This window comes from Macrobrachium rosenbergii, chromosome 10 (assembly GCF_040412425.1).
Source record: "Macrobrachium rosenbergii isolate ZJJX-2024 chromosome 10, ASM4041242v1, whole genome shotgun sequence".
NCBI classification, from domain to species: Eukaryota; Metazoa; Arthropoda; class Malacostraca; order Decapoda; family Palaemonidae; genus Macrobrachium; species Macrobrachium rosenbergii.
The window spans coordinates 70,744,707-70,764,210 of record NC_089750.1 but is presented as its reverse complement, the minus strand read 5'-3'; the positions used below and the strand labels follow the sequence as shown (position 1 = coordinate 70,764,210).

The window sequence follows — 19,504 nt, the reverse complement described above, 5'->3', positions numbered from 1 at the left end:
TCATTCCTGTATTTCCCCGTAGGATAATTTCACACGTAATTACACATACGTGGTAATCAGTATTGAAGTTCACAAGTAACCAAAAATGATGAAATCTCCATTAGGACTCCGAACTCTACTTACTAGTGCACTCCCTAACCATTAATACTTTACTAAAATGAATTCACATTTTGCCAAAAGTTCCCCTTAATCATAGCTTTAACGTAAGGACTTCACAAGGCCAATTTTACACATAGGTTCGAGAGATTGGGATGATGTTTATGAGGAAAGTAAACAAACGAATTTAATGTATTTTTCCTTGTCCTTGAAGTCCTCCATTTCAATTTTGACCGAAATAAACTCACATCTTGTCAAAAAGATTCCACTTAATCATAGCTTTAACGTAAGAACTTTACGAAGCCAATTTTACACATAGGTTCGAGAGACTGGGATGATGTTTATGAGGAAAGTAAACAAACGAATTTAATGTTTTTTTTTTTTCATATCCTTGAAATCCTCGGTTTCAATTTCACGGTCTTGGGTAATTACGACCAGCTGGTTTTATCCTCAGGTAAACAAATTAACCAGACTTAAGTAATGAGCGTAACCTTGTCGAAGACGATGATGGATTATGACTCAGGGCTCCAACGGTCGGTGGTTCATCCTTACAAAATGGGGAAAGGGAAATTAGACTACCATTACTGTTATAACCTGAGGTTGTTTCATCCTGAGGTCACCCGAGGTTACCTTCTTCCCTTCCCAAGGGCAAAGAGAGCCGAGGTGAGAGGTCCCCCTGGAGCTTAACCATACAGAGATGCCCTAGGGAAGTACCTATGCACCTACTTTATTTTTGTCTGCATTTTCTTCCATTAATACCCTAGGGCAGTAGCTATGCACCTACTTTATTCTTGTTTGCATTTTCTTCCACTAATACCCTAGGGCAGTAGCTATGCACCTATTTTATTCTTGTTTGCATTTTCTTCAATTAATACCCTAGGGCAGCAGCTATGCACCTACTTTATTCTTGTTTGCACTTTTTCATTTAATACCCTAGGGCAGCAGCTATGCACCTATTTTATTCTTGTTTGCATTTTCTTCCATTAATACCCTAGGGCAGTAGCTATGCACCTATTTTATTCTTGTTTGCATTTTCTTCAATTAATACCCTAGGGCAGCAGCTATGCACCTACTTTATTCTTGTTTGCACTTTTTCATTTAATACCCTAGGGCAGCAGCTATGCACCTATTTTATTCTTGTTTGCATTTTCTTCAATTAATACCCTAGGGCAGCAGCTATGCACCTACTTTATTCTTGTTTGCACTTTTTCATTTAATACCCTAGGCAGCAGCTATGCACCTATTTTATTCTTGTTTGCACTTTTTCTTTTAATACCTAGGGCAGCAGCTATGCACCTATTTTATTCTTGTTTGCATTTTTTCAATTAATACCCTAGGGCAGCAGCTATGCACCTATTTTATTCTTGTTTGCATTTTTTCATTTAATACCTAGGGCAGCAGCTATGCACCTATTTTATTCTTGTTTGCATTTTCTTCCATTAATACCTAGGGCAGTAGCTATGCACCTATTTTATTCTTGTTTGCATTTTCTTCCATTAATACCCTAGGGCAGCAGCTATGCACCTATTTTATTCTTGTTTGCATTTTCTTCCATTAATACCCTAGGGCAGCGGCTATGCACCTACTTTATTCTTGTTTGCACTTTTTCATTTAATACCCTAGGGCAGCAGCTATGCACCTATTTTATTCTTGTTTGCATTTTCTTCCATTAATACCCTAGGGCAGTAGCTATGCACCTACTTTATTCTTGTTTGCATTTTCTTCCATTAATATCCTAGGGCAGCTGCTATGCACCTACTTTATTCTTGTTTGCATTTTCTTCCATTAATACCCTAGGGCAGCAGCTATGCACCTACTTTATTCTTGTTTGCATTTTCTTCCATTAATACCCTAGGGCAGCAGCTATGCACCTACTTTATTTTTGTCTGCATTTTCTTCCATTAAATGAGTTACTTGAGTGACACTAAAGCTGGGAAACACTTTGATGTATCACCTCACCAATGGGAGCCACAAGTAGTTTTCCGGTCAGAAAGAAGGAATTTACGTCCGTTTCCTAAAAAAAAAAAAAAAATCTTGCCTCTGTTAACCTGGTAGTTAGACGTCTGCAGTAGGTCGCAGACAGGCTGGAGAATGGGCATATGTGTAGCAATTTCATTCTAAAACAATTTCTAAAGCAACCTACGCCCAGGAGAAAAAGCGTACATGTGATCCTGTCAATACAGCTATGATATATATGATATACATGTATGTATATATATATATATATATATATATATATATATATATATATATACATATATATATATATATATATATATATATATATATATATATATATATATATATATATATATATATATATATATATATACATAATTACATAATATATATGTATATATATTTACATATACATATATATATATATATATATATATATATATATATATATATATATATATATATATATATATATATATATATACTATAGAAAAGGTAAATAAATAAACTTGAAGTATGTAGATAAATAGCGGGAGATCTTCGAAGTCCTACCTTTTCAGTTACTTGCTTAGCGGTACGTGGCCACGGTTTCCAAATCATTACGACACTGACCAATATTACCTGAAGAAAATAATTTGCATACTAAATGCTGTCAAAGGAAAATTGGTTTCCAGACAATGAAACGAACTGCGTACTTTCTAAATTTTCTCACACTCGAAGAAAGCGAGGAAAATGGAAGCGAGGAAAAATGTAATAATCACGTCGGTATATTTCAGTGGTCAATCGATTCACGTGTTTGCTGAAGCGATGTATTAGTGATTTGATATTTTAGTCTCTGAACAGCCGAAGGTTCGTTTCTCTTGATTACGTGCTAATTTTACTTTACCAAAATGATAACTTTCTCTGCAACAAGCCGGCGAGACAAAATTTCCTTTCTATCACATTCGTGCTCTCTCTCTCTCTCTCTCTGCGTTTTTATAACTTCCTCTACAACGTGCCAGTGAGATATATTTCCTTTCTCTCTCTCTCTCTCTCTCCGTTTTTTCATAACTTACTCTACAACATGCCGGTGAGATATATTTACCTTCTCTCTCTCTCTCTCTCTCTCTGCGTTTTTATAACTTTTCTACAACATGCTGGTGAGATATATTTCCTCTCTCTCACATTCGTGCACTCTCTCTCTGTCTCTCTCTGCGTTTTTTATAACTTTTCTACAACATGCCGGTGAGATATATTTCCTTTCTCTCTCTCTCTGCGTTTTTTTCATAACTTACTCTACAACATGCCGGTGAAATACATTTACTCTCTCTCTCTCTCTCTCTCTCTCTCTCTCTCTCTCTGCATTTCTTACATTTCCTCAGTTGTGACGAACCTGACATTCGCAGAAAAATGAAATATCAAAACAATACTTCATAACGTCACGTATTAAGAGAAAGGTCTGGTTTTTCAATGCGCAGTCTTCTATGACAAACAGCCAAGCGCACAAGGTTCAAAATCAGAAGCATTAAAAATGGAATTTCAACCTTACGTAGCACCGTAAACTTACGCCCTTCTTAACCCGAACCTACCGGCCGTCACGTGACATACCGTCTCGAGAGATTTTTGGGTGACACTTGAAACACAACAATTTTTTTGCGTGTGTGACTTTCCTCTGGGGGTGTCAATATAAGATAGAATCTCGCGGGAGAACAGGTATCATTTAGCCGGGAGCTGGTTGACGGAGATGAAGATACAGGTGATATTATATACTTTATATCCGAAAGCCGAGATTGTTGTTGTTTCGTTTCCGTTGTTTCACTGGGAAAGTGGTGGAAGTTGGTTCTCCAGGTGGTGCAGAAAAGAAAAAACCGGTTTCTCGAAGTGTTCTGTTGCTAGGTGGATTTTGTGCGGATTTTTGGAGATTAATCTAACGGTGAAGATAACTGAGATGATTATTTATAGTTTTGGATACCCAAATGTGGATGTGCGTAAGAGTTCGTGAATGTGTATGTATGTATACACACACACACATATATATATGTATACATATATGTATATATATTATGTATGTAAACATACCTATATATATATATATATATATATATATATATATTATATATATATATATGTATATAAATATATATATATATATATATATATATATATATATATATATATATATATATATATATATATATATATATATATATATATATATATATATATATATATATATATATATATATATATATATATATATATATATATATATATATATATATATATATATATATATATATATATATATATATATATATATATATATATATATATATTATACAGTATATATAAATTGTTCTTACATTAAGTCATGAATTTCTAATAATGGCCCAGGCGCAGGCGCGGGCGCATGCGCGTAGTATAACTAGCCCGCATTTCGGGAGAGCTCGCTCTTTCCCTCCCTTAAGCATGGAAAACTGACGAAAACCCATAAATCAGCTAAAAGAGGAAAGGAACAAGGCCGGCGCTGTAAAAGTTGTAATAAAGTGTTAAACAGCCGTGTAAATAAGTCGTAAATACGTACTCTTCTTTTCGCATTTCGCAAAATACATGATTTTATTTCCTTTTTTTTTTAAGAGTGTTTTTTTCAGTTCGAGCTTCGCCTTGGAAAGGGCATCTTCCTCTACGAAAGATCATGCAAGCTATAAATGTTTTTAATAGGGTCTGGAATGCGTTTGGAAAGTGGCCTATATATATGTACATTTGTATATGGTCTGAAATCTGAAAACTGACAGATTTATAAACATTTTATGGGATCTGAAACACATTTCGAAATCGACATATGTATAAATGTTTTTATAGGATCTAAACTGCGTTTGGAAAGTGGCCTGTATACGAACATTTGTATATGACCTGAAATCTTGAAAATGGCAGATTTATAAACATTTTATATGGGATATGAAACATATTTAGAAAGCTACCTGTATATAAACATTTTTGTATAATCTATACTGCGTTTGGAATGTGGCCTATATATGAACATTTGTATATGATCTGAAATCAGAAAATTGACAGATGTAGAAACATTCTATAGGGTATGAAATATATTTAGAGTGTTACCTGTATGTACACATTTTTATATGATCTAGACTGCGTTTAGAAAAGCGGCCTATATATATGAACATTTGTATATGATCTGAAATCTTAAAAATGACAGTCATAAACATTTATAGGATCTGAAACACATTTAGAGAGAGACAGATGTATAAATATTTTTATAGGATCTGGAATGTGTTGAGAAATGGATGGAACTTGCAGTGCATTTAGAAAATGAACCGATCTATAAACATTTTATAAGATCTGCAATGCGTTTAGAAAGTGAACGATTCATAAAAATTTTCATAGGACCTGGAACGCGTTTAGAAAGTAATGGATTCAAAATCTCTTATATAAGACCTGAAACACTTTTAGAAAGTGATGGCTTTGTAAGCATTTTCATAGGATCTGAAACGCTTTAGAAAGCGTCCGATATAAAAACATTTTCGTATATATAAAACGTGCTAAGAAAGTGATGGATTTGTAAACATTTTCATAGTAACGGAAAAAGTTTAGAAAGCGTCCGATATGATAGAATTTCCATAGGACTTGAAACGTGTAAAGAAAGTGAGGGATTTATAAACATTTTCACAGGATCTGAAACGTTTTTAGAAAGTGTCCAACATACAGTATAAACATCTGCATAGAAAGTAAAATGCGCTCAGAAAGAGACGGATATTGATAAACAATCGTCCTGGTTCTGAAAAGCATTTTGAAAGTGCAAATATTTTTTTATAGAAAGTAACCGATTTATAGACATTTTCATGGGATCTGAAACACACTTAGAAATTTACGGATTTATTAAAATCTTTAGACTCTGGAACACGTTCAGAAAGTGACCTATATACAAACATTTTCATACGGTCTGAAATGCATTTATAAAGTGACCGATTCATCGACATGTTTCTAGAAGTTGACTGTGCTGGTAATACAGGAAAATATGCATGAGTGTTTATCTTTGTATAACTTTCGCACTAATCTCTGGAGTTTTTCCTGTTTCCTTAAGTTATTTTTAATCTCTTTTCCGACGATAATAATTCAAAATTATCCTATTCAAGTAAAAGATACTGAATAATACCCTGTAGGGGGGTTAGTGCCTTCAGTGCACCTCATGGGGTACACTGTAGGCATTAGTAAAAGTTCTTTGCAGCGTGACTCGGGCCCCTAGCAGCAACCCCTGTCATTCCTTTTACTGCACCTCCATTCATATTATCTTTCTTCCATCTTGCTAGGCCTATCCACCCTCTCCTAATAATTATTTCATAGTGCAACTGCGAGGTTTTCCTCCTGTTACACCTTCAAACCTACCTACTCTCAATTTCCTTTCCAGCGCTTAATGACCTCATAGGTCCCAGTGATTGGCCTTTGGCCTAAACTCTGTATACCATTCCATTGCAACATGCCTCTTCTTTACTTGATTTAGACGTTGATATGCGTCATTACAATATTAGTGATCACCTTGAACTAATACCTATAGGCGCTAATTATTCATCTTTATATATGTGTGATTAAACTCTTTGGGACTTCGATCAACTGACATGAGTAAGTAATGGTTGTGGTGCATTGTGTTACACTTTAAAAGATTTAAATCCATATTGAAAACGGGTCAGCGTTATTTTTATAGTCGAGAGAAAACTGATTTGTTTTCTTTGTACTGTTTGTGAATGATGTTACGATGAAAAGCAATATCAGAATAATCCATTCGTCAGTAACGACAACAAAAATTTTAACTATTATTATTATTATTATTATTCAGAAGATGTACCCTTTTTATATAGATATAGAACAAGCCCACCAAAGGGGCCACTGACTTGAAATTCAAGCTTCCAAAGAATATGGTGTTCATTTGAAGTAAAAGAATGCAACTAGAAATACAGAAGTAAAGATCAAATATCAGAAAAGCATAACGAGTGGATCAGGAGCAACAACGATGATGTTGATAAAAACATAATTCAAATAAAAGCAACAGCAATAAAACCACGTCTATGATTAACTCGAGAAATTTTTTTCTCTTTGGTGTTTTACATTCAAAACACCTTGACTTGATTTTCTTTTTATTTCCCTTGACCTCTCTCTCTCTCTCTCTCTCTCTCTCTCTCTCTCTCTCTCTCTCTCTCTCTCTCTCTCTCTCTCTCTCACTTTTTAGTTTTTTTTTTTACTTTACGTTCCTATTATGAATATGAAATTGTTGATCGATCGGAAAATTATGAATAAAAATGCTATAAGAAAAGATTTTGAAATATAATAAGAAGACAAAATGCAGTGAAGAAATACTGCAATAATATTCTATCCTTTTCCTTTCTAATCATTCACTGAATGCCTAACACATGCACACTTTTTATTGTAAACTAGTGGGAATGTGAAGACTTAATTTCCCAAATCATCATTAATGACCATTATTATTTACATGTCTCTGCTATAAAGACTTAATAGAGACATTCTCGGCGCATCAGGTCAGGCCAGGTCATCAGGTATTCAGTATTACCCACTACGATTATCATCTTGTTTTAGTTTCCCAACCACAGTTGCCAGGAAACCAGGTACTTAGCTCACTGATTTAGTCAACAGGAGCCTAGTGGATATCTCAGGAAACGTGCGACGTGATTTTGATTTTAATTTTGATGTAACAATATCAATTAATTATGGAATGCTGAATAAGAAGCTAAGGAAAGGAGGTCCATTTTCAAGACAATATTTACGGTAATTTCGACATGTAAAGTGTTAACAAATCTTTGCCATGTTGCAGGTTTTGTTGCTGAGTTGCGTCTGGGCGCTGACCACATGCATGCCCAGGCCTGACCAGAGCAATCAAGGTCAAAAGAAGGTCACGGGTACCCAAGCCACCCCTGTGCACAAGAAACAGACGCACAACAGCGCCAATTTCCATCACGCCTCCTTAGTGGGGGGTTTCCAGACGCCCTCCTCCGGCGGCTATCACGACGAGGGCACGCCTACTTACCCAGGGGCCGAAGGTCAAGGTCACTACGGAGGGGGTATCATCTACACCGGCCTTCCGGGCCCTGGGGAACACGCTATGTCCCCCTCGACGTATCACGGGACGCCGAATGTAGGTGGCGATGTTCAGTTGCGTTGGCTTGACTAAAACCAAAATTCTATTTCGTGTCTTCTCTCTCTCTCTCTCTCTCTCTCTCTCTCTCTCTCTCTCTCTCTCTTTTAACTACAGTCTCCGAAATAATGTAGGTCTCGAACAGCATAATGCTCCATAATAATAGTCACTCTAACCTATGTTAAATTTTTAATAATGGGATCAAAGTGACTAAAACTTAGCATTGCAAGAATGATTAGAACGTTTGAAATAATTTATATAATGCAAAGTTTTCTTTTGATAAGCTTTATCTCTATATTTACCTATTCATTTATTTACTTATTTCATCCTATGCAAAATTTTCAATGATGGAGATTCAAAGTGACTAAAATTTAGCATTGCAAGAATAATTCGAAAGTTTGAAAGGAATTACATAACGGATAGTTTTAATCTTGATAAACTTTATTTATTTATTTATTCGTCTATTTTCTTATTCTGTCCTATGCCAAAATTTTCAGTGATGGAACCAAAGTGGCTGAAAGTTATCATTTCAACAATAATTTGGACTTTCTAAATAAATGAGCATTAGCAAAGTTTTCATCTAGGTAAATTTTATTCATTTAATAATATATTTACTTAATAATATCTTTATTTAATAATTTATTTATTTAATAAGTTATTTAATAACATCTTTATTTAATCATTTGTTTAATAATATCTTTATTTAATCATTTCTCTATTGAATAATTTATTCATTTAATAATTTCTTTACGTAATGGTTTATTTATTTAATAATTCCTTTATTTAATATCTTTATTTAATAATTTCCGTATTTCATAATCTATATATTTATTAACATCTCGATTTAATATTTATCTATTTAATATCTTTATTCAGTAATTTCTTTATTTAATCATTTATTCATCTAACATTTGCTTTATCTAATAATACGTTTGCTTTAGGATCCAGAGTTTACTTAATAATATCTCTATTTAATAATTCATTTCTCGAACTCAGGCCCACAATTTCGGCTACGAGGTCTCAGACTCCCTCCTGGGCAACAAACACGGGCACAGCGGTTTCTCCGACGGCCAGACGACCCAGGGGGAGTACCGCGTCCTCTTGCCCGACGGGAGAACCCAGGTGGTGACCTACTCTGCCGATCCCAAGAGCGGCTTCATGGCCCGGGTGACCTACGAGGGGCAGGCCAAGCCTTACGTGCCCCCCGAGAGGCCACAGTACACTGAGAGCATCCAATACCCCTCTGGTTTGGCTTATTCTCAGTGATAGTTCAAGTTATTTTGACGTTTGAAACTGTTGCTGAGGAGGTCGAGAGGGCATGTCTGGGGTACTGGGTATTGAGAAGGACTCTTAGATGTTAAGACGTTCAGTAATGAGAGTCATGCGTCTATGGTATTGTGCATGAGTGACTTAACATGGCCGAGACACTCACATCAACATAAACTAAGATATTGTGAATGAATGACTGAACATGGCCGAGACACTCACACCAACATAAACTAAGATATTGTGAATGAATGACTGAACATGTTATGAAAGACACTCACATCAACATAATTTAAGAATATTGTAATGAATGAATGACTCCAAGATAGGCATGATTGGCTTAACAACATAAACAAAGATATTGTGATTGAATGACTCTTAATTGTTATGAAATATACCAATGAAAGTCATTTAAGAAATTCAGTAATGAAAGTCACACGTCCAAGATAGTTTGCATGATTGGCTTAACGAAGACAAAAACAAAGATATTGTGAATGAATGACTCTTAATTGTTATGAAATATAACAATGAAAGTCATTTAAGAAATTCAGTAATGAAAGTCACGTGTCTAAGATATTTTGAATGAATGACTTAACATGGCCAAGACACTCAACTCAATATAAACAAAGATATTGTGAATGTATGACTCTTAATTGTTAAGAAATATAACAATGAAAGTAATTTTAAAAATTCAGTAACGAAAGTCATGTGTCTAAGATATTTTGAATGAATGACTTAACATGGCCAAGACACTCAACTCAACATAAACAAAGATATTTTGAATGTATGACTCTTAATTGTTAAGAAATACAACAATGAAAGTCATTTTAAAAATTCAGTAATGAAAGTCCACGTCCAAGATATTTTGCATGAATGGCTTAACAAAGACGAGAGACACCAATATACACAGTAGTGAAAGTCACGCAATTAAATGAATGATCTGTAAAATATTAGGAAATTCATGAGCAAAGTCCCCCGTCCGAGATAATGTAAATGAAATGATTTGTAAACATTAAGACATTCAACAGTAAAAGTCACGTGTTCACGATATTACGAATGAATGACTTGTACAAGGTCTTGAAAATGTTCAATGTTTTATCAGCAAAAATCACATTATCAAGATTAAGTGTAGAAAAATGATAATAGCCTGTTTTGGAAAGTGTCACATTTCACATACATTTCTCTGTCTCCTCCAAAGTGTTATGCAAAATATTTATCTCATTTATTTACCACTTAGGAATAGATTAAGCTTGTAAGATGCCCATAAAGACGAGGTGGACTCGTGTGTATTGATGTTACATTGTCGTAAGGATTAGAAGTAAAATGATTCACATTTATTTTTTTTTTATTTGCACAATCTTTTACTCTAATTCAATAATAAAGTTGTTGTTACATATATTTTTAGGTTTTTATCCCAATTTCTTGAGATACTCTGTACAGAAGAAGAAGATTCGATCGATATCATATGGATAGAGAGAGAGAGAGAGAGAGAGAGAGAGAGAGAGAGAGAGAGAGGAACTCGAAGAAGTATTTTTTACCACACTATGATGGAACTATTTGTCAAATTTCTCTCTCTCTCCCTCTTTTATGACTTGGACTGAAATCCCCGAAACCTCTTCGTTTATTTAGCAGAGAGAGAGAGAGAGAGAGAGAGGAACCTGACGCGGTATTTTTCACCACACTGGTGTAACCAATTATCATATGCTCTCTCTCTCTCTCTCTCTGTAAAATCTTGTTTATTAGATGTTAATCTATACAACACGGGCAACTCGCCTTAACGCATATAAAAACAATATAAAAACAATTTTTGATCACTAATATAAATAAAATAATCTTCCGTTCTTCCGAATATTATATTTTCACTTCAGACTTTATCTTAGCAACCGAGGAAATTTAGAACTGTAACCTTATATGAACTGCACCAGTTTCCCTTCTGTAAAGCTTTTCATTCTTTTTTATTTTTATTTTATTTACTTCTGTAATTTCTTTGCATATTAGCATCTCCCTGGCTTTCCAACGCTCGCCAGTATTTTAATAAAGTTATACTTTGATGACGACTTAAATTCTTGCGAATCAGGATTCATTCATTTGCAGAAGTGCAAGATTAATCAATATTTGAGATGATAAACTTGTAAATAACTGTATGTAATTTGACTGTATCAGTTTGCTCAATATAAAACGCAACGAGCAGATTAGGCCTATATGTAAGACCATTCGAGCATGCAATGAAGTCACATAATTATTAGCATGAACAAAATGAACAATAATGGCAATCACAATGAAATTACTAACAAAAAAAACTGCTAATAAAAATGAATTCTTTGATAGTCTTCACAGCAGCTGTAACGGTCAACAGCACTCACGTGAAGCAGCACGCTCACTGTATCGAGGTCATGCTACCGAGTCGACCAACTAGGCGCCTCTTATGCATTTATATGAACGAAATGAACGACAATGACAATCACAATGACATAACTTATGATGAAACTACTATTGAATATGAATTCATTGTTAGTCTCCACAGCAGCTGTGACGGCCAACAACACTGAATTCGATGCCACACGCTACACGGAACAGCATGGACCTCGATGTTCACCGTAACGAGGTCGTGCTACTAAGGCGACCAACTCCCGCCGCTTATGCGCTGCTGTTGGCAAATGTTGGATAACGGCGGTATGCGACGTAAAACTTGTCGTTCCGGATAACAGCGAATTTGTTTACTACATTTATTTTGCTCGTTTTCTTCCCCATGTTTCTTCCAATTTTTCGTCTTTCCTGTAAGTCGGAATGATCGTGAATATCGTTGAAATTGTTCCGGTTTGATTTTATGGGGATATACGTTGTTTTATATTTGAAATTTAACTTTAAAAGTATAATAAAATGGTGAAGGGATTGAAGACAACCATTTTGACTCTCTCGATGTAGAAGAGACATTTGAATCGTAAGGTAATTCGAAGCATATTTCCCATAAACGCGACCGCGCACGCACTCAAGTCTATATGTCTATTAACACATACAGAGAGAGAGAGAGAGAGAGAGAGAGAGAGAGAGAGAGAGAGAGAGGACTTCCAAAATGACTACCATCAAGGTACAAAACGGGTTAGTCACCAAGAAATAAACATCACGTCATGAGAGAGAGAGAGAGAGAGAGAGAGAGAGAAGAGGACTTCCAAAATGACTACCATCAAGGTACAAAACGGGCCAGTCACCAAGAAATAAACATCACGTCATGAGAGAGAGAGAGAGAGAGAGAGAGAGAGAGAGAGAGAGGTCATCAATAATAAAACATCACGAAATCCAAAGTCCATCATCGTGACGTTTTTCTTCGGGCAGAATTCCAACACGTCTTATTGACGAAGAAGAAGAAAATAAACAAAACCATTTTGGTGAAGCAAAAACAAAAGAATTCCGAAAATATTGTAACAGCATGAAATGTCAAGTGTCTTTGGAAAGGACCAGGATATTTGATGCACGTGACTAAGGTGACTGAGTGAAATGTAATGCACGAATGACTGTTATTCACGAATGCACTGACTGTCAGTCAACACATGATCGATTGGTTTCTTCAATAACAGACGTCGTCAGGTTATGAAGGGACTGTTGCCTTACGAATACATTTTTACGCCTACTGAAGTAGCTGTGTGTGTGTGTGTGTGTGTGTGTGTGTGCGAGAGAGAGAGAGAGAGAGAGAGAGAGAGAGAAATCATTGTTGGAATAATTCTTTTGAAGCAAACTTTCCTATATATACGGAAGTGGTTGCGTTTTGATCATCATATTATGTAGTCGTGTGTGTCACACACACACACACACAGAGAGAGAGAGAGAGAGAGAGAGAGAGTCACTTTTAAAACAATTTTTGGGGGCAAACTTTACTATATGCAGAAGTGGTTGCGTTTTGATTTTCATTTTAAGTAGCTGTGTGTGTGTGTGTAAAAGAGAGAGAGAGAGAGAGAGAGAGAGAGAGAGAGAGAGAGAGAGAGAGAGAGAGAGAGAGAAACTTTCAAAACAATCCTTTCTGGCAAACTTTACTATCTAAAGAAGTGGGTGCGTTTTTGAACTTCACATTAAGTCATATTCTTTTTCATTTTTGGATAAAAGTTCAGAGATAACAACAAAAATTAATAGAGATGTTCCTAACAAAAAACTTATAAACAAAAACAAACGGGCACAAACAAACAACACACACACACACACACACACACACACACACACATATATATATATATATATATATATATATATATATATATATATATATATATATATATATATACATACATTTTTAGGGGAGGTAAAAAAAGATAAATGATAGATGAAAAAGGACAAATAACTCACAAAACAAAAATAACAACGAAAACACAACTACAACCGTAATAAATGAATCGACCAAACGGATGCGTTTCGTAGGTCGATAAATCAGACAAATCGTTTCAAACATTATAAAGTTGACTTAAGTGGACCTTCAGATCCCTTTCCCAATCGTGACCACTTCCACTCCCCTCCCATTTGCCGCCTTCCAATAATGACAAGTGGCCTTTTGGAAAAGTGGCAAAGTGAAATGTCTGCTTTGCAAAAAGGCATTCTATCTTCGTTTTATTATTTGCTTAGTCGACGAAAATTTTCAAAAACTCTGGTTGAACCCTTAATTGCTTGCTCTAATATCTAAGATTTGATTTTGCATACTTGCTCTGCTTGTGTACTCAAAGGATCATTTCTGTTGGCTGGACAGAGTTTGAAGGTCCACACCAGGCCTCCTAATCCCTTCCACACCTAAGGGCAAAGGCATAAATAAACCTGTGTATTCTAAAGTAGCCAGCCACCTTCAAAAAGTAATGCCTTTAAGCCTGAAATTTTCTTTCTTGAAGGGGAGAAAAGTATATTACAATAATATTTTTGGGGTATCGCATTCATAGCACTAATTGGTTTTTATTTATGTAATGTTTAAATATTCAAAAGAAGGCTAAAGTCCCCACTGGATAAATCATGAAGGAAAAAAAAGTTAAGTGTACCTTGAACCAGATCACTGAGCTGATTAACAGCTCTCCTAGGGCTGGCCCGAAGGATTAGACTTATTTTACAAAGCTAAGAACCAATTGGTTACCTAGCAACGGGACCTACAGCTTATTGTGGAATCCGAACCACATTATACCGAGAAATGAGACCATCTTTTTACATTCACTAGGATCAGTCAGGATTTCATTCATCTGGTATACAATACTGTATATACGTTTTATAATATATATATATACTATATATATATATATATATATATATATATATATATATATATATATATATATATATATATATATATATATATATATAGATATATATATAGAGAGATATAGAGAGAGAGAGAGAGAGAGAGAGAGAGAGAGAGAGAGAGAGAGGTGGGAGGAAGTCACGCTGAACTTAATTAAACCTGAAGGACAAACAACGATCGGAGGTGATCGATAAACCGAAAAGCCTTCATGGAAAATAATGTCTCTTTAATTAATTCATCTAATAATAATAATAAAAATTTTCCAGTCAATGAGACCAACTGAGAAAAGAGAAAGAGAAACTGAGAAGTGACAACAACGAGAACCCTACAATACATTATAAATCTATTTATGGATGTAAATCGGTCTTCAAAAGAAAGGGTCTCAAGATTTCAGAAGGGAGAGATTGAAAGGTAATTAACATGTTAGGTGTTAATGTTAACATGTTAATTACCTTTTAATCTCTCCCTTTTGAAATCTTGAAACCTTTCTTTTAAAGACCGATTTACAGCCATAAATAGATCTAACATGTTAACATTAACATGTTAACAGTAACACCTTCGTCAAAGGAAGTGAGTCTGCTGGAGATGAGCCTCTCGAGATTTGTGGAAGTGAAACCTCCGGGAAAAGACCTGAGTGGCGGAATTTGACGGAGGCCCTTTGCCTACCACGGCGTTAGGGAGGCCATGATCATGACTGATGATGATATATGTGCGTGCCTGGAGAGAGAGAGAGAGAGAGAGAGAGAGAGAGAGAGAGAGAGAGAGAGAGAGAGAGAGAGAGAGATGAGCGTCTGCGATTGACTGTTGAAAATTAAGAGTAAAATCTCGCAACTAAATAGGAAAATGGGGAAAGCGATTTCTATAAAACACAGAGAGAGAGAGAGAGAGAGAGAGAGAGAGAGAGAGAGAGAGAGAGAGAGAGAGAACTGAGCGTCTGCGATTGGGGAAAACGATTTCTAAAAACGAGAGAGAGAGAGAGAGAGAGAGATGAGCGTCTGCGATTGGCTGTCGAAAGTTAAGAATAAAATCTCGCAACTAAATAGGAAAACAGAGAGAGAGAGAGAGAGAGAGAGAGAGAGAGAGAGAGAGAGAGAGAGAGAGAGAGAGAGAGATGAGCGTCTGAGATTGGGTGCTGGAAGTTGAGAATAATCTCGCAACTAAATAGGAAAACAGAGGAAGAGAGAGAGAGAGAGAGAGAGAGAGAGAGAGAGAGAGAGAGAGAGAGAGAGAGAGAGATGAGCGTCTGAGATTGGGTGCTGGAAGTTGAAAATAATCTCGCAACTAAATAGGAAAACAGAGGAAACGATTTCTATAAAACGAGAGAGAGAGAGAGAGAGAGAGAGAGAGAGAGAGAGAGAGAGAGAGAGAGAGAGAGAGAGAAGAGCGTCTGAGATTGGCTGTTGAAAGTTAAGAATAAAATCTCGCAACTAAATATGAAAATGGGGAGAGAGAGAGAGAGAGAGAGAGAGAGAGAGAGAGAGAGAGAGAGAGAGAGAGAGAGAGAATTCAATTAAACGCGCTATGTCTAAGGCGAACGAAGCATGCACGCTCACTCACACAACACTAGACCCATCATCGAACCGATTCGTTTAAGAATAGAAAGCTCAAAGAACCTCGTATGACCGTCTGTCATTATCATTTCATCCTCGGAATCGTGCGTCGTCCGGTTAAAGAGGAAACGAGGCAAAGGTAGATCGAAAAGATGTTAACAAGTAAATGTAAGGGAAAGAGAAAGACTCACGGAACGAAAAGAGAAAGAGGGTGGTGGTGGGGGGAGGGGGAGAGGAGAAAGGAGAGAGAGAGAGAAACAACACACGATATGGAAAGTACGGTTGGCGAAGACACCACGATTCGGGAGTGTCTCGAATATAAAAACATTGGCCTTCGGGATTGGAGTCAGTCTCATTTTTCCCCTCTCAAGATGATCTACGGTCAGGTGAGCCTTGGGAACCTCTTGAAGTCTACAATAACACCCTCATAAAAATTCGATACATCGGCCTAGTGTGTTCGCCGAGGTCATTTCAAGTTGTTAGCCATTTCAGTCATCACTCATTTTATCCTTGGTGTTTTCATTTGCTTACAAATATTTAAGTCATCATGTTTATACCGCAGTTGTGAAAAAGGAGAGAATACAGTCCTTACAAAAGTGATACTTAATTCGGTTACATATCAAAAAAGGGTCTAAGATTTAAAACTCCACGTCCGTGTGTCTGCAAAAATAGTCTAATAGATATCAAGGTATTAGGTTTTTACAATATCCCTCAAATTTACAACACTTTATTACAACCTGTTATGAATTTTCGCATTGGTGCAAAACACTGTTTCCCCACGCCCCCCAGCAGATCATATTTTAGCTAGTCATAACCTTTAGAGACTGTTTTAGGTAGCATTAAAATCCTTTCATACTTTACCACTCTTGTGGGTCGCCTACAGGCAAGAGCCCGTGTTGACAGTCTAGCTCCTTGTAAGTCAACCAAACACCTTTACACAGAAGATAATCTTATGTTGAGAACTCACCCAAAACAAGGGAAGCTTCCTAAAGAAAGAGGCCACACCATTTGTCACCAGGTGTTAATATTTTTTCGTTTTATCTCTTATTCATTTCTTTCCCCAGGTAATCTGCATGTGGAGCCTATTGGCAATTGCTCTGTTTGGCTTTATAGAGCAAGTGCAAAGTAGAGCTGACAACTCTGGTTACTCTTACGAACCGCCTGAATCACCTCTTGCGTTACCGGGACAATCTTCTGGCCTTTCACCCCTCACGGGACAGGGACAGTCCTCCGGCCTTCAATCCTTCGCGGGACCGGGACAATCTTCCGGCTTTTCATCCCTCACGGGACCGGGACAGTCTTCCGGCCTTCAATCCTTCGCAGGACCAGGACAATCTTCCAGCCTTTCTTCCCTCACAGGACCGGGACAATCTTCTGGCCTTTCGTCCTTCACGGCACCGGGACAGTCTTCTGGCCTGTCATCCCTTGCAGGACCGGGACAATCTTCTGGCCTTTCATCCTTCACAGCACCAGGACAATCTTCAGGCCTTTCATCCCTCACAGGACCGGGACAATTTTCTGGTCTTTCATCCTTCACAGCACCAGGACAATCTTCTGGCCTGTCATCCCTCACAGGACCAGGACAATCTTCCGGCTTTTCATCCTTCCCGGCACCGGGACAACCTTCCGGCCTTTCATCCCTCACAGGACCAGGACAGCCTACTGGCCTTCAATCCTTCACTTCACCAGGACAATCTTCTGGTCTTTCATCCTTCCCAGCGCCTGGACACTCTTCCGGCTTTCAGTCCTTCACAGCACCAGGACAATCTCCTGGCCTGTCATCCTTCCCGGCACCTGGACAATCTTCTGGCCTTCCACAACAATCTTTTGGTGTTGATGGTCCTCAGGTAAGGATGGAAAATAGTTTAACATCACGTTCCTTTATTTTACATATAAATAATGAGTATTACTAAGTGAAGCTTTGTGTGCAGATGACTAATTCTCGTTTATCTTTCAGTCTTCCTTCGGCCTGACAGGATCATCCCCACTTGCACCACAGGGTCAGTCTTTTGGTCTTTCATCTGGGCCTGCTGGAAGTGAGGTAAGGTTCGCTATTTAATATCGTTTTTCTTTTCCAATCATATCCTAAAGTTAAATATATATTGTGACACTAAAGATCATGCATGAGAAATAAGACAATATTCAAAATTATTGTCTTTAATCATCACTTTAGTGAAAGATGTTCATAATTCTATATTCAACAGCCACAGTTAAACTAAATTAAGACTTGCCTTCATACACACTGAAATTGTCATCATATCTACACAGGTCGTGACGCCCTACAGTTTTGCGTACAACGTAAACGACCCTACCCAAGGTCTGGATTTCGGTCATCGTGCCGATTCTGATGGGTCTGCAGTCAGAGGAGAATACTTTGTGTTGTTACCAGATGGGCGTAGACAGACAGTATCGTACAAGGCTGATGACTTCAAAGGGTATGAGGCTGAAGTCACTTATGAAGGAGAGGCAGTGTTCCCAGTTTCTAATCAACATCTCAGCCAACAATTTCAACAGCAGCCTGGACAATTCGGCCAACAATTTCAACCTTCGGGTCAACCCAGTCAGTTTGCCCAGTCACCTCAAGATTCATTCTTACAATCCCCCCAGCAATTCCAGCCATTCCAGTCCGCACAGCAATTACCACAGCAGCCTAGTGGATCATTCCAGCAATTTTCACCAGAAACTCAGCAATTCCAACCGGGTACACAACAGTTTCAGCAGCCTCAGGAACCTAGTCAGTCATTCCAGGCACCTCTGGGTCCTAGCCAACAATTTCAGCAGCCTCAGCAGCTGTCGTCACAGTTCCAGGCTCCTCAGCAGCCAAGTCTACAGTCTCAGCTATCTAATCTCCAGTTTTCTCAGCAACCTCTCTCCCAAAGTCAGCAACCTGTTGGTCTGTCCCAGCAACTTCAGCCATCTGGTTCCCAGCAACCTATCCCTCAGAGTCTGCAGGCACAGCAGTCAGCATTCCCTGTACAGGCTTCACAGGTCAGCCAGCCTCCAATTGGGTCAAGTCTCCCATCTCGGCCCTCCGGACAACAGCAACCAAGTATTCCAGGTGTAATTGAACAGACCTACGGGACACCTGCCCGAGGTATTCGAGCTTAAAAGATGTTATGTGTTTTACACAATGTTCTTTTTAATTTTTTTTAAATAAATTGTTGTTTTGTTGACAATGATGTTCTTTAAGTCACCTTTACGCCAAAAAAAAAAAAAAAAAATTAGGAA

At 37.2% G+C, this 19,504-nt stretch overlaps 2 protein-coding genes across 2 annotated transcripts in view; one reads left to right on the top strand and one right to left on the bottom strand.

The window, feature by feature from the left end:
- The window catches only part of LOC136842825 (kinetochore protein Spc25-like), a 517,729-nt gene that overhangs the window by 16,540 nt on the left and 481,685 nt on the right, over nt 1-19,504 (bottom strand). The window lies entirely within an intron of this gene.
- LOC136843030 (pro-resilin-like) lies at nt 3,657-9,721 on the top strand. Its single transcript, XM_067111019.1, has 3 exons — nt 3,657-3,790; nt 7,877-8,197; nt 9,194-9,721. The coding sequence occupies exons 1-3, from the start codon at nt 3,779-3,781 to the stop codon at nt 9,461-9,463; spliced, it is 603 nt and encodes a 200-aa protein (XP_066967120.1). The 5' UTR covers nt 3,657-3,778; the 3' UTR covers nt 9,464-9,721.

Bases quoted from the DNA above. Each gene is read 5' to 3' on its own strand.
- LOC136843030 (XM_067111019.1), top strand. The intron at 8,198-9,193 runs GTAGGTGGCGAT...TCTCGAACTCAG, and splicing joins CGTATCACGGGACGCCGAAT to GCCCACAATTTCGGCTACGA.